Raw genomic sequence first — 12278 nt, 5'->3', positions numbered from 1 at the left:
CCTATATATGTATCTATAGATACATATATATATACATACACACACACACACATGTATTATAGATCACCGAACAATCCTAAAAGGGTGATTTAGCTGCTTGCTAGCCACCCCAGAGAAAAAAAAATAAAAATTCATGTAAAACCCCCAAAAAGAAGAGCTTTCCCAGGGAGGATCTGGCTGGGTTCAAGTTCAAGGGCAGAGCGGGGGGGCACGTGGGTCAAGCCCCAGGCACTGAGCCCCCACAGGATGCCTGAGGCTGGGAAAGGGTTGAACAGGGAATTGCAGGCACGGAGGTAAACGCAGCTGCCAACGGGGGCTCGGCCCGTGTTGCAGTAGGACCTACACAAAGTTGGAGCATCCCCAGACACAAAGCTGGAGCATCCCCAGAAGTGCCCAGCTGTGTCTGTCTTGGGGGACGCGGGGGCCACCCCGTTGGGGACGGTGCCCTCCTGCCAGGGCTGTGCTCGTACCCCGGGGTGCTGCAGGGTGGTGCAGGTCTTGGGTGAGCTCTGCCCATGTCTTACCCCCCTCCTGCAGCTTGGGTGGTCCTGAAAACGGACAGCTGGACGGACAGGCGAGGCAGGAGGTCTAGGGCAAGCGGGGTGGCGATGGGAGCTGGTGCAGGACCCCCTGGAGACGCCTCCAGCCCCGGTGTCCCCAGATCTGGCAGGGAGCATCCAGCGCGAGGACGCTGATGGGAGGATCATCCTCCTCCTCCTCCTGCCCCCCACGAGTGCAGGGAGGGTTTGGCAGGTGCCGGCAGGACCCTCAAAAGAGGCAGGAGCCCCGCAGGTCCCGCGCTCGGCTCAGCTCGGCGGTCAGCACCCGGCTCATGCGGGTGGTGGTGAGCCTCATGCTCTGCGCAGCATCCACGGCCCGGCTCAGCGACCGGTTCAGCTCCTCCAACCCGTCCAGGTCCAGGGTCAGGCAGCGGTGGTGGCCAGCGGCATGCGGCCGGGGGGGATGCTCTGCCCGCCGGTGCCCCGCGGCGTGCTGGAGGGGGACCCCGGCCAAAGCTGGGGCTGAGGTAGGTACCGCTGGGGAGCAGTAGCTGGGGAGAAGAAGGGGACACAGGCTGGGCTTCGCTCCGTAGGCTGTGCCCCCCCCGGGGCTCTGTGCCTCCACTCTGCCTTGTTTTTCATCCCTCTCCCCCACCTCATCCACCTCCAACCCCCAGCACCCGTCTCCCTGCGCTCACCCCCACGCAGACCCCCAGTTCCCAAAAGAGCAGGGGGCTGCGTGACCCCGCTCCCAGCCGGGTGCTGGGCTCCGTGGGCAAACCAGCGGGTCGCTGGGGTGGGCACAGCCCCTCTCGGCTTCACCCTCCTTCCCCCGGGAGATGCCGACCTCCCCCCGGCCCCCCCCACCGCAGAGCATCCTTACAGCACGGAGGGCGCGTAAGGCACGAGGGGGACGGGTGCCAGGCAGCCGATGGCGGTGGTGGCAGCAGGGCTGGCTGCCAGGTACCAGAGTCCTGGCTGCTCCGGCTTCTCGGCTCGGGGACCAACGCGGGGGTCTGGGGGGGACGTACCACCAGGGCCACGCTCTGCTGCGGGGAGGAAGGCAGTTAGATGTCCCCAGGGTATTTAGATGTCCCCAGGGGTGTTCGATGTCCCCAGGGGGTGCAGCAAGCGGCAGCCCTGGGTGAGCCCCCCCGCCCCGGTGCCACGCTGGGCTGCCGCTGCGGGGTGGGAACACGGTGCCCACGGGGAGCGGGTGGTGGCACCGCTGGCTGTCACTTCTGCCCCCCAAGCAGCGTGCCAGAGCTCTGAGGGATGTTCGGTGTGTCCCCCACCCCAACCCCCACACAGGCCAAGCATGTGCCACCCCCGTCACCCACCATGCGCGGCTCCGTCCCTGCTGTCGGGTGCGGGGGGACCCACGGGTGCCTGGCAAGCGGGGCAGCGCGTCCTCCTCGGGGTGCTGTGCCGGGGCTCCCTCGCTGCATCGCCCGCCCAGGAGCCGGCTACGGAGAGAGGAGTGAGTGTCCCCGGGAACGTCCCAGCAAGTTTGGAAGGAGCTGAGCGGTTTGGGGGTGCAGGGACAGGAGGCAGAGGCCTGTCCCTGCAAGGGCAGCTGCAAAGGGGGGGGGGGGGGGCTGCAAAAAAGGGGAGGCTGAAAAGGGAGGGGCTGCAAAAAGGGGGGGTGTCTGCAAAAGAAGGGGTCTGCAAAAAGAGGGGGTCTGCAAAAAGGGGGAAGTCTGCAAAAGGGGGGGTCTACAAAACAGGGAGGGTCTGCAAAAAGGGGGTGTCTGCAAAAGGGGGGTGTCTGCAAAAGAAGGGGTCTGCAAAAAGGTGGGGTCTGCAAAAGGAGGGGTCCACAAAACTGGGGTGGGGGGGTGTCTGCAAAACAGGGCGGGGGCTGCCAAGCACTCCGCACGCACCGCGCCCGGCCCCAGGCAGGGCACACGGCACAGCCCGGCCCTGAGCGGCTCCCCGGGACCGGCCGGGCCCCCCCGGAGCGGAGGGCCGGGCCACCCGCGGGGCAGCCGGCAGGGAGGAGCGGGGGGGTCCGGCCAAGGGGCAGTGGGGAGAGCCCCCGGCCGCAGGGAGTGTGCTCATAGCTCCCCCCACCCCCGAACCTCCGTCGTTAATGAATCCGAGTCATTAGCGGCTCCGTTAGCGGCACCGGGGAAGCCCGGGGGGGGGCTGGGGGCCGCTCCCGGGGCCACTCACCCGACGCTGTCCTGCTCCCCCGGCAGCGGGGGCACCCCGAGGTGCCCGGCTCTTCTCGGGGTGCCGCAGCGGTGCGTGGCGTCACCGCCCGGTACCGTGTCCCTGGCAAAACCCACCGTGAGCGCGGCCGGGGACCCCAACGCGGGGGCGGCCGCCCTCGGGCCCCCGGCCCCGTCTGCTGCTGGCACCCACCCGTGTGCTGCCCCCGGAACGGCACCGCACCCGGGGGGCTCCCGGGGCTCTTCTGCGGGGAGGGGGTGGTCCGGGGCCCGGCGGGCAAGGGATCCGGCTCGGAGGCTGCGGCAGAGGGGAGGGAAGCGGGGTGGGCTCCGGCGGGTCCGAGCTCCAGCTCTGCAGGATGCGGCCCCGGGCTGAGCACCGCTGGGTCCCACCCCCGGCACCCCGCTCCGTTTGGGGAAGGGGAAGCGGCGTTGCGGGGAGGAGCGTGTCCCCGCTGTCCCCTCCGTCCCCACCGCGGCGGGGTCCCGCTTACCGAGCTCCAGCTCCGGCCTGTCCCGCCGCAGCGATGCCGACCTCCCCCTCCTCGTGGGTGCGACCCCGGGGGCCGCCCTGCCCCGCACCGGGGGGCTCGGCTCCCTGCGGAGGGGCCAGAGGTGCCGTCACCACCCGCCCCGCAGTGTCCCCTCAGGCATCGCCCCGACCCCGGTGCGGCCGCGCTGCCGGCCCCCCCCCGGAGCCCAACCCCTCCCGGTCGCAGCAGAAATGGGACGGGCTGAGGCTGGGGGTGTCCCCATGCTCCTGGGACACAGTGCTGCCCCCCCCCCCCCCCCCCCAGGTCCCTCCTGCCACCTACCCCGCGGGTGCTGTGACCTTCGATGGTCCGCTGGCCACCGGCTGCCTCCTGGCCGGGGCGGCACGGGGGGCGGCTTTTCCCTCGGGATAGCTGCGGGAGCGGTGCAGGCTCTCCTCCAGCCTCCGCCGCAGCCGCCACACCTCATCCCGCAGCGCCCGGATGGCCTGGCTGCCGCAGGACAGATGCCACGGTGAGGGGCGCCCGCAGCCAGCAAGGCTCCCGACAGTGCTGGCTGACGCTGGGCACCCTGGGGGGGGGGGGGGGGCGGGAACAGCCCCGTCCTCCCTGGAGCCCTGCGCCTGTCCCCATCCCACTGGCCAGGACCCAGTAGCTCATGCTGTGATGCTCCCTAAAACCAAGCCTGGGGCTTGGCTGGGCTGGGGTCCAGTCTCAGCCAGCCCACACGTGTCACGAGTTTGGAGGACTCAGCCCCAGCTAGGTCCTGGCTCTCCGAGAGGGGAAAACCTGCTGCTGCCCAGCAGAAGATGCTGGTGCCTCTGCGGACTTTGCTTGGCAGGGTCCCTGTGTCACCCGGGGCGGGGGGGGGGGGGTGTCAGCCTGGTTTGGGGGGGGGGGGTCCAGAGACACTCACTCGCGCTCCAGACGTGAGCCCAGCAGGTCACAGTGAGTCAGGTCGGGGGACAGTGGGGTGGGGGACCGTGTTTCAGGGGATGGCGGGGGGCTGGCTGGGTCCCTGGCCGTGGCAGGGGGGTGGCCGCCGGCGCTGGCACAACTCCTGCCTTCAGCCTCCGAGTCCGTATGAGCTGGGGAGGAGGAGGGCAACGGTGAGCCGAGGTTGGTGGTGTGGGACGTGGGGGTGTCCCCCCCACAGGAGAGACCTGGGAGAGCAGAGTCAGCAGGCAGGAGCCCCCCCCCCCCCCACAGGGCAGCACCCCAGGGGGGCTGGGGAAACACCGTGAACCAGAACCTCTTCCACCCGCAGAGCCAGGGCTCCCCAAATTTCTCTCCCTGGGGATACATCCCCCCCCCCCCCCCCCCGAAACGCTCCCTACTCACTGCCGTCACCGTTGGGTCCTGCCTCGCTGCCCACGCTCTCAGCCCAGCGGGGGGGGGAGCTGCTCTGCGAGGGGGTGCTGGGGCGCAGGCGGGGCTCCCCCGTACCGCCCTGCCCCCCCGTGGGGTAGATGCCCATCAGTGCCGGCTCGGAGGGAAGTGGGGTCACCTCTTTCTTCCGTGAAGGACGGAGGGTCGACGGGACGGGGATGGAAGGTCCCAGTGAGCCGGGGGTCCTGGGGATGGGACGGGTCATGCAGGCAGCCCCCACGGCTCATCTCCAGCTGTGGGTCACATCTCCAAGCCCCCCGGCACCCTGTCACTGCTCCCCACATCCTCTCCGCCTCCCCCCCCCCCATCCCTGCTCCCCTTCGATGGCCCAAATCCCCCCAGAGCAGACAGCCTGTGTCCCCACATCCTCCCCTCCCCGGGCGAGGGCAGGGACCCCAAGCGAGGGCAGGGACCCCAAGCGAGGGCAGGGACCCCAAGCCGTACCCGGTGCTGGGGGGCCGGTGCTCAGGGGTGTGCACAGGGGGTGACACTCTGCTGGCCTCTGAGCCCACGAAGCCACTGTCTGTCTCTGGTGACACGATGCGCTGCTCCTGCAGATGCAATGTGGGGGGGGGGGCAGGATTGGTGCTGAGCACCCCTAGGACCCCCCAGCAGGGTCTGAGAGTGCCAGCTGATGGGCACCCATAGTCCTGGGGGACTCACCTTGCGGGGCCGGTACTGGGCAGCAGCGCTGCCCACCCCACTGCTGCGGCAGGACAGGGGTGCCTGCGGTGGCTCAGGGAGCCCCAGGGGGGGCTTGGCTGTGGCTGGCAGCTCCTCAGCAGTGGCCAGGGACAGGTGGCCCCGTGTGTCCCCTGGCAGTGGAGGCTCCTCGGGGGGCAGCAGCGCCGCTCTCCTCTCTGGGGGGTGCCTGTGGGGAGAGGATGGAACACGATCAATGGGGCAGAGCAACCCCAGATATGGGGAAATGCCCTGGTGCAGCTAGCTCTCCCACGGAGGCTGTTAACTCTGAAGCCTATCAATGGCAGTAATGTAAAACCTCCCACTCGCCCTGCCTGGGGGACTTGTCCTCCCACATCACTTACAAGTGGGAGGTCTCGAGATCGGCCCCCTCCTCTAGTGACCGTGTCCTGCAGGGGACCTTGCTGGGGCCACCGTCCTCTGCTGCAGGTCCATCCACCTCCTCCTGGGACCCGCTCTCTGCCAGGCTCAGCTGCTCCAGGCTCAGCGACTCCGGCAAGGACTTGAAGTGCTTGTACCTGGGGGGGACCCGCAGGCAGGTGTTGGTGGCTTTGGGGAGCCACCCCCTACCCGTGTCCCCTCCCCTGCCCCACCACGAGGGCACTCACTGTGCCAGCAGGTCACCAAAATCCTCCTCCACTCGGAGCTGCTTGTGCCAGAGGGGCCGGGGCAGTCGCCCCGTCACCCCCTCGCTGTCCCCCGCTGTCCCCCGGGGACCCTCCGCCAGCACGGGGCTCTGCAGGGCGCAGCCAAGGGGGGGTCAGAGAAGCCTGACCCCCCACCCCAGCCGCAGCAGGGTGCCCCCACCCCAGCATCTTTGCACCCCCCCAGCCCCGTCCACCCCCCCTGCAGCCTTGCCCAGCTCACCTCGGGGCGCGGGGAGCGGGCGGCCGGCGGTGGGGAAGGGGCTGGGGGGCAGCGGGGCTGGGCCGGGGGCTGCGGGGGGAGCTGCCGCCCGGCCCCGGGCTCCAACCGCTCCTTCAGCTCCTCCAGGCACAGCCCCAGGCGGAAAATCTCCCCTTCCACCGCGCTGCAAGACAGCGACCGTCAGTGCTGGGGAGACCCGGAACCCCGCGGCACGGCGGCCGGCAGCACCGGGGGCTGGGGGTTCACCGGCGGGGAGGGCCGGGGGGTCGGACACCTACCGGTCGGGATCAAAGGCCCCCGAGGCCCCCGGGTGCTGCTGCCGGGCTCGCAGGTACGCCCGCTCCAGTGCATCCTGCGCATCCTTCAGCTTCCTAAACCTCTGCGGCACAAGGGCGGCGATGTCCGAACCTGCCAGCTTGGCCCCCCGGTCCCCGCCACCCCCCCCCGGTCCCTGCCACCCCCCGGTCCCCACCACCCCCCTCGGTCCCTGCCACCCCCCCCGGTCCCCGCCAAGCATCCCCGGGGTGGGGGTGTCGGGAAGGGGCTGACACACCTGGAGCTGCTCCCGGGGCGCGGGGGTCCCTGCCCGCATCCAGCCTTCGAAAGTCTCCACCTGGGTGGGAGAAAGGGCTGAGCCCAGCCCTGCTGCAGCCCCCCCACCCCCGTGGGTGACCCCCCCCACCCCCCCACCCCGGGGCTTGCCTGCGCCTGCAGCTTGTGGGTCTGTCCCGCCAGCGTCTGCGTCAGCTGCGTCCCCGAGCAGCGACACGGCCCCGGGCAGGTGGGGCAGCCCCCCCTGGGTGGGGGGGTGGAAGGAGGCTGGGGTGATCCCCCCCGGTCTGACGGTCCTGGTGCTGGAGCTGCAAGAAAACACGAGGACAAGGTGATGCTGGGGACCCCCTCGCAGCACCAGTCCCCCCACACGCCGTGAGGATGCCGTGGGGATGGGGTCTCGGCTGAACATCCCCCCCGCCCCCCCCCAAACCAGAGCAGAAGGGCGATGAGCTGGCGGGGGGGGACACGGTTCTACCCACCTCCACCCGGCAAGGACGGGGGGGCCGGGGCCGAGCTGACAGTGGCCGTCCTGGGCTGCGGGATGCTGAGGGCCATCACCTGGCAGCCGGTGCCCACGGTGCCCACGGCGAGGCTGCGGCTGGGCCGCGGCGGGTCAGCGTACAGGCTCACCTGGGGGCAGGGAGAAGGGATTTGGGCACCCACTCCGCACCCCGACCCCAGCGCTGCCCACCCAGCCGTGCCCCTCGGGCACCCCGAAGCACCCATCCCCATGGGGACAGCAGGCAGGTGGGGGGGGGGCAAAGGTGGGGGCGCAGCCTGGGCAGGGGGCACAGCCGGACACCAGCCCTGCCTCAGTTTCCCCACCCGCGCAGTGGCGCAGGGCGGCAGGCGGCGAGGGTGACACGGGACGCGCTTCCGCCCACTGCCCTGCCATTTTGGCGACCTGCCCTGCAGCCGCCCCCGCCATTTCGGGGCCGTTCTGGCTCAGCCACTTCCCTGGTGCGGAGGGGAGCCCGCTGGGTGGGGGGGGGGGGGCACATGGCAGCCCCCAGCTTTGCTGTGGGTGCTGCAGCAGCCTCACCCCCCCCTCCCCAGCCTGGGCTTGCTTAACCGCAGCTCTCCGGGAGGAGGAAGAGCCAGGCCAGGGGAGGAAGACACCCCGAATAACCCCAGGAGGGGGGAGCAGAGTGGGAAGCTGCCCCCCCCCCCCAGCCATGCCGGCCCTGGCACCCACCCTGGCGCCCAGGCGCAGCTGGTCGATGGTGTTCTCGGCCTCGGCGTACTTCGTCAGCAGCTTGTGGTAGTCGTCCTACGGAGAGGGGACACGGGGCGGGTAACGGCACCCGGCATGGGGACGGGGGCTCAGCGGATGCCCAAGGGGTGGAAGCAAAGGGGGACGCAGCATGGAGGGAGGCATCCCTGCGTGGGGATGACTGGGCCGGGGGGTGTCCCATGGGTGGGGGACACCCTGGAGTGCAGAAACCCACCCCTCCCCACCAAGCACCCAGTCCATCTGGTGCAGATGTGGCCCCCATTTCTCTGCGGGGGTGGAGACTCTCCTTCTCCTCCCAGGGGACGGGCAGCATCCCAGGGGACAACATCCTGGGGTGGACACGAGCATCCCGAGCACCCCTGCATCCCGAACATCCCTGCATCCCGAACATCCCTGCATCCCAGGCATCCCTGCCTCCAGCCCTGAGCACTGCCCACACCCCCGCCTGGTCCTTCCGCCTTGCAGAACTGGGAAGGGGTGACCAGCCCCAAACCCCACCAGTAATGCAGGGCCGGCCCAATGGGCTGGTGACATCTCCAGTTTGCCTGCACCCCCTGGTCCCCCCCCACCCCAGAGACCCTCCCAGTAAGGTCTCTCTGGCTGAACTGGGTAAGGTGGGGGTTACCTGGAGCTGCTGCACCAGCTCGGTGGCTTGCCTGGGGGAACTGAACTCCTGCGGCAGCCCGGCGGGGGGCTGTGGGGACACCCCCTCCCCGCTGCTCAGCAGCACCTCCCGGACGATTTCGGCCGGGGACTTGAAGCCGATGGGGCCACCCAGGGCGCTGGGGAAGGCGGGCAGGGCCCGGCCCCGCGGCGGCCGGTAGCTCTGGTTGAACTTCACCCGCGCCTCCACCTTGGAGAGGTCGGGCAGGGGGTGGTTGAGCCGCCCTCGGCCGTACTGGGTGCCATCGGCTGTGCTGGTGCCCGATCCCGAGGGATCCCTCGTCTCCTTGCCGCGCGCGTGCCGCTGCCGGGGGCTCAGGGACCGCCACTGCCAGCCGGGCTTGGGGGCCAGCGCCGTGGGCACCGCTTTCTTGGGCACCCGGGACCTGTCGTGCAGCCGGGGCGCAGGGCGGGTCCCAGCACCCCAGGGCTCCCCGGTGGGTGCCAAGGCAGCGGTGCCAGGGGCTGACAGCCCCATCCCAGCCGGCTGGGGCTCGGGGACGGGCTCGATGCTGGTGGCATGGTGGGGGTCGTCGGTGGAGAGGTGCAGCCGGAGGCTCCGGCTCAGGGTCCAGCCCTGCCCATGCCCCCCGCCGGTGTCCCCGGCCGTGCCCCAGCCCCGGTGCCAGCGGGACGGGGTGGCGGGGCCAGGGCTGCTGTCCGAGAGCCCCGAGGTGTCACCACCGTCCGTGCTGCAGCCGCGGGGCTGGCAGACACCTCGGCCATCCTGCTGTACTTCGGGGCTGCCGCTGGACCCCGAGCCCCACTGGCCCTCGTAGGAGAGCTCAGGGTAGGGCTCCCCATCGCTCTCCACTCCCCAGGGCCCCTCGTCCCCCCCCGAGCTGCCCCGCTCCTCCTCCTCCTCCTCCAGGTCCCGCCGCGGGTGCCAGTGACCCTCCTCCGCCGGGGACCCTTCCTCCAGGTCCGCACTGTCGCCTGCAAAACACCGGCACCACGGGGCTGCCGCCAGCCAGCCGGTGCCCCCGGCCCCCCCCCGGCCCCCCAGCTCCAGGGACAGCCGGGTCCCCCCCACGAGGGGCTCTGGGCAGCGGAGAGGGGAGGACTCACCCCACGGTTGGCCCCCGGCATTCTCCCCCAGGCTGATGACCCCATCCTCGTCCATCCGCCTTCCAAAGTCGTCGTCGGCTTCCTCCTCCTCCTCCTCCTCCTCCTCTCCCTCCCAGCGCGTCAGCTCTGTTTGTGTCCAGCGCAGCCATGGTGCCGGGCTGGCCATGGCCCGCGGGCACGGCGTCCCCGTCACTTGCGTCGCTTCATGGCCCGGCGGTGGCTGCGGGCCGGGGACCTCCTTGCCATGAATGTGGGTCCCATCATAGCTGCCACATCCTGGGGGTCAGGGAGAGGGGGGGATGCTCAGCAGGACACGACGGGCTCTGCTCGAGGTGTGTTCCCCCTGCTGCTGGGGCTTCCCCTGTCCCCAGACCCCAGGGACAAGAGCTAACCCCCCGATGGGGGGGTGACATCCTCACCACCCCCCCCAGCATCCCACCATCGGCACCACAAAGCCGGGGCTGCCACTTCCCCCATGGCCACAATGGCCCCCGCAGGTCCCCATGGAAAGGAGCCCCCCAGGGCCACCCTAAAAGGCTTTTCCCCCCTTGGGGTGGGCAGCGGGGGACACCCAGGCTGTGCTGGCACCCTCCGGATGTCACCGGGCCCAGGCAGCCACAGCCTGGGGATCGTCAGCCTTGCCATCATGGCGCAGGACGGTGCCGGGAGAGGTGGGAGCACCCCAAGGCCCCTCCGGCTCTGGGGGGGGGGCGGCAGCAAGAGGGATCACAGCAGAGGCCTGGCACACTCACTCCACAGATGACCTAAAAGCAGGAACTCGCCCTCGCCCCGCTCCTCGATGTGCCGGGGTTCCCAGAACCGCAGTGCCAGCTCGAGAGACGCCAGATGCCAAAACCCCAACCACGAGTAGCAAGAAAGGCCACGGGGTTTTCCCGGCAAAGTCCCCTCGGTTGGTTTTGAGCCCCCCACAACCCAATTTTGGCCACGGGGTGCTGGAGGTGGCAGCTGCCCACGTGCCAGTACCAAGCACCGCGCCAGCATCACCGGCAGCCACCCCGCAGCATCCCCAACCCAACGCCGGAGCAACCGGCCCCGCGCGGGGTACGCTCACCCTCTACCAGCATCCCTGGTGGGGTCCCCAAATCAGCATCCCCTTTGAGCACCCCAAAATCTTCCTAAACCTACGGGGCAGCCGGGCTTTTGCAGAAGTAGGAAACCATGCTCTGGTGCTTCCTGCGAGTTTGCAGGCGGCCGCAAATTTTTTAACCCCATCAGGCCCTGCGCGGCGGGGGGCCGAACCCTCATCCCGTGCCGCTTTAAAACAAAACCTTTATTTTTTAAGCCAATTTGGTGCAAAACGCTGAAGCAAAATGGGGGGGGGGGAGTTATGTCCCTGGGTCCAAAAATTCAGTCATACGGCCCCAAAATTCAGCCAGGCAGACCCCCCGCCTTGGAAATCCGGGATATGGGCTTCGCCCATATCCCGGATTTCCAAGGGGGGGGTCCACCTGGCACCCACCCCAAGGTGCTGCTCATAGCCCTGGGAACGCCGTGGCCGTAACCAGGCACCCCGATGCATCCTGGCATATTTGCAGGTGGGCAATTAATCCAGCTCATCGCTGTGTAATTAGCGGCACGCGGAGGAGAGCTTGCACAAGCTCCCGGCTGCTAAGGAAACCATGGCACGGTCCCCAGGGTGGTTGCATTTAGCTGAGGGGGGTGCTGGGGTGATTTGGGGGTGCTGCTGGCATGGGGATGGTGGAGATGAGCAGCGTGCTCCGGGAAAGTCCTCTAACCCATCCCAAAGCCTCAGATCTGCAAATCCCCTGGCTTAAATCCCACTTTAGTGGGGTTTTGGGGGTTATTTTCCAGTACCGCCTGACATCAAGGTCCTCAGGCATTGTCCTTGCACGGGGAGCAGCGTGTTCCCAGCCCTGCCTGCGTCCTGGGGGCTTTACGGGCTGAGAGCAAACCTGGAGCAAACCCCAAAGCATCCCTTAGGGTTTTGCAAACCTCCCAGGGAGCTTGTAGGAGGTTTTTCCCCGCGCAATGGCCAGGCAACTTCACTTTCTGCACCTGGAGATGCTCCACAGCTTCTCCTGCCTCCGGGGTGCTGCCACCAGGGAGGATGCTCACGGGCTGCTTCAGGCTCTGTGGCTTCTCAACGCAGCTAAAGAGCGATTTTGGCTTTAGCCCCTCGCCGAGGTGGGATGTTTCCAGCCCCAAGCTCTTGTCTGAATCCTGGCCTGGAGAAGCAGCACACCAAAGTACCCCCCAACCCCCCTTGAGCCTTGCAGCATCCCCGAGAGACGAGGAGCCCCAAACATCAGGCCTAGGGAGGGGGGGGGCGTGCCAGCGGGTGGGCGGTGGGTGAAGGGAGCCCGTGGGTCCTGTCGTCTTGGGGCAAAGAGGGTTAAAACATTTCCTACTTGGTTTGGGCAGGCTGGGACCCGGATCGTGCCTAAGCCATACCCCGCTGGCCATCACCCCGTCTCTGAGCAGCAGCCGCAGTCTGCAGGATCTGCTTGCAAACCCAGCCACATTTATCGCTTTCCCAGAAAGTCCCTCCACAGATGGTCATGGTGGTAAGAGAGAAAAATCTTGGATTTTTTTTCCCCTTTAAGTGAGTTGCTCGCTTTTATGGTAGCACAGAAAAGCTTGAAAAATGATGTGG

The 12278-nt window shown here is 68.6% G+C and overlaps 1 protein-coding gene across 1 annotated transcript; it reads right to left on the bottom strand.

Moving 5' to 3' along the window:
• Positions 1-370: 370 nt before the first annotated feature.
• Positions 371-10839, bottom strand: AKNA (AT-hook transcription factor). The gene is made up of 22 exons (XM_075772296.1): positions 10790-10839; positions 9644-9919; positions 8538-9511; positions 7874-7948; positions 7158-7308; positions 6826-6983; positions 6677-6736; positions 6402-6502; positions 6124-6286; positions 5865-5992; positions 5601-5774; positions 5218-5425; positions 4999-5105; positions 4507-4739; positions 4082-4253; positions 3490-3657; positions 3169-3272; positions 2868-2972; positions 2676-2777; positions 1841-1966; positions 1384-1549; positions 371-1051 (listed from the first exon to the last, which is right to left on the bottom strand). Exons 2-22 carry the CDS (start codon positions 9807-9809, stop codon positions 769-771), a joined length of 3924 nt encoding a protein of 1307 aa, XP_075628411.1. The 5' UTR covers positions 9810-9919; positions 10790-10839; the 3' UTR covers positions 371-768.
• Positions 10840-12278: the final 1439 nt, after the last annotated feature.

Source organism: Balearica regulorum, chromosome 20 (assembly GCF_011004875.1).
Source record: "Balearica regulorum gibbericeps isolate bBalReg1 chromosome 20, bBalReg1.pri, whole genome shotgun sequence".
Taxonomy (NCBI): domain Eukaryota; kingdom Metazoa; phylum Chordata; class Aves; order Gruiformes; family Gruidae; genus Balearica; species Balearica regulorum.
Note: the sequence above shows the minus strand (reverse complement) of the source record. Positions and strands in the feature narration are given on the sequence as shown.

Bases quoted from the DNA above. Each gene is read 5' to 3' on its own strand.
- AKNA (XM_075772296.1), bottom strand. From the start codon at position 9,809: ATGGCCAGCCCGGCACCATGGCTGCGCTGGACACAAACAGAGCTGACG. The intron at 5,993-6,123 runs GTGAGCTGGGCA...TGCGCCCTGCAG, and splicing joins CCCGCTCCCCGCGCCCCGAG to AGCCCCGTGCTGGCGGAGGG. The intron at 5,775-5,864 runs GTGAGTGCCCTC...GGTCCCCCCCAG, and splicing joins TTTGGTGACCTGCTGGCACA to GTACAAGCACTTCAAGTCCT.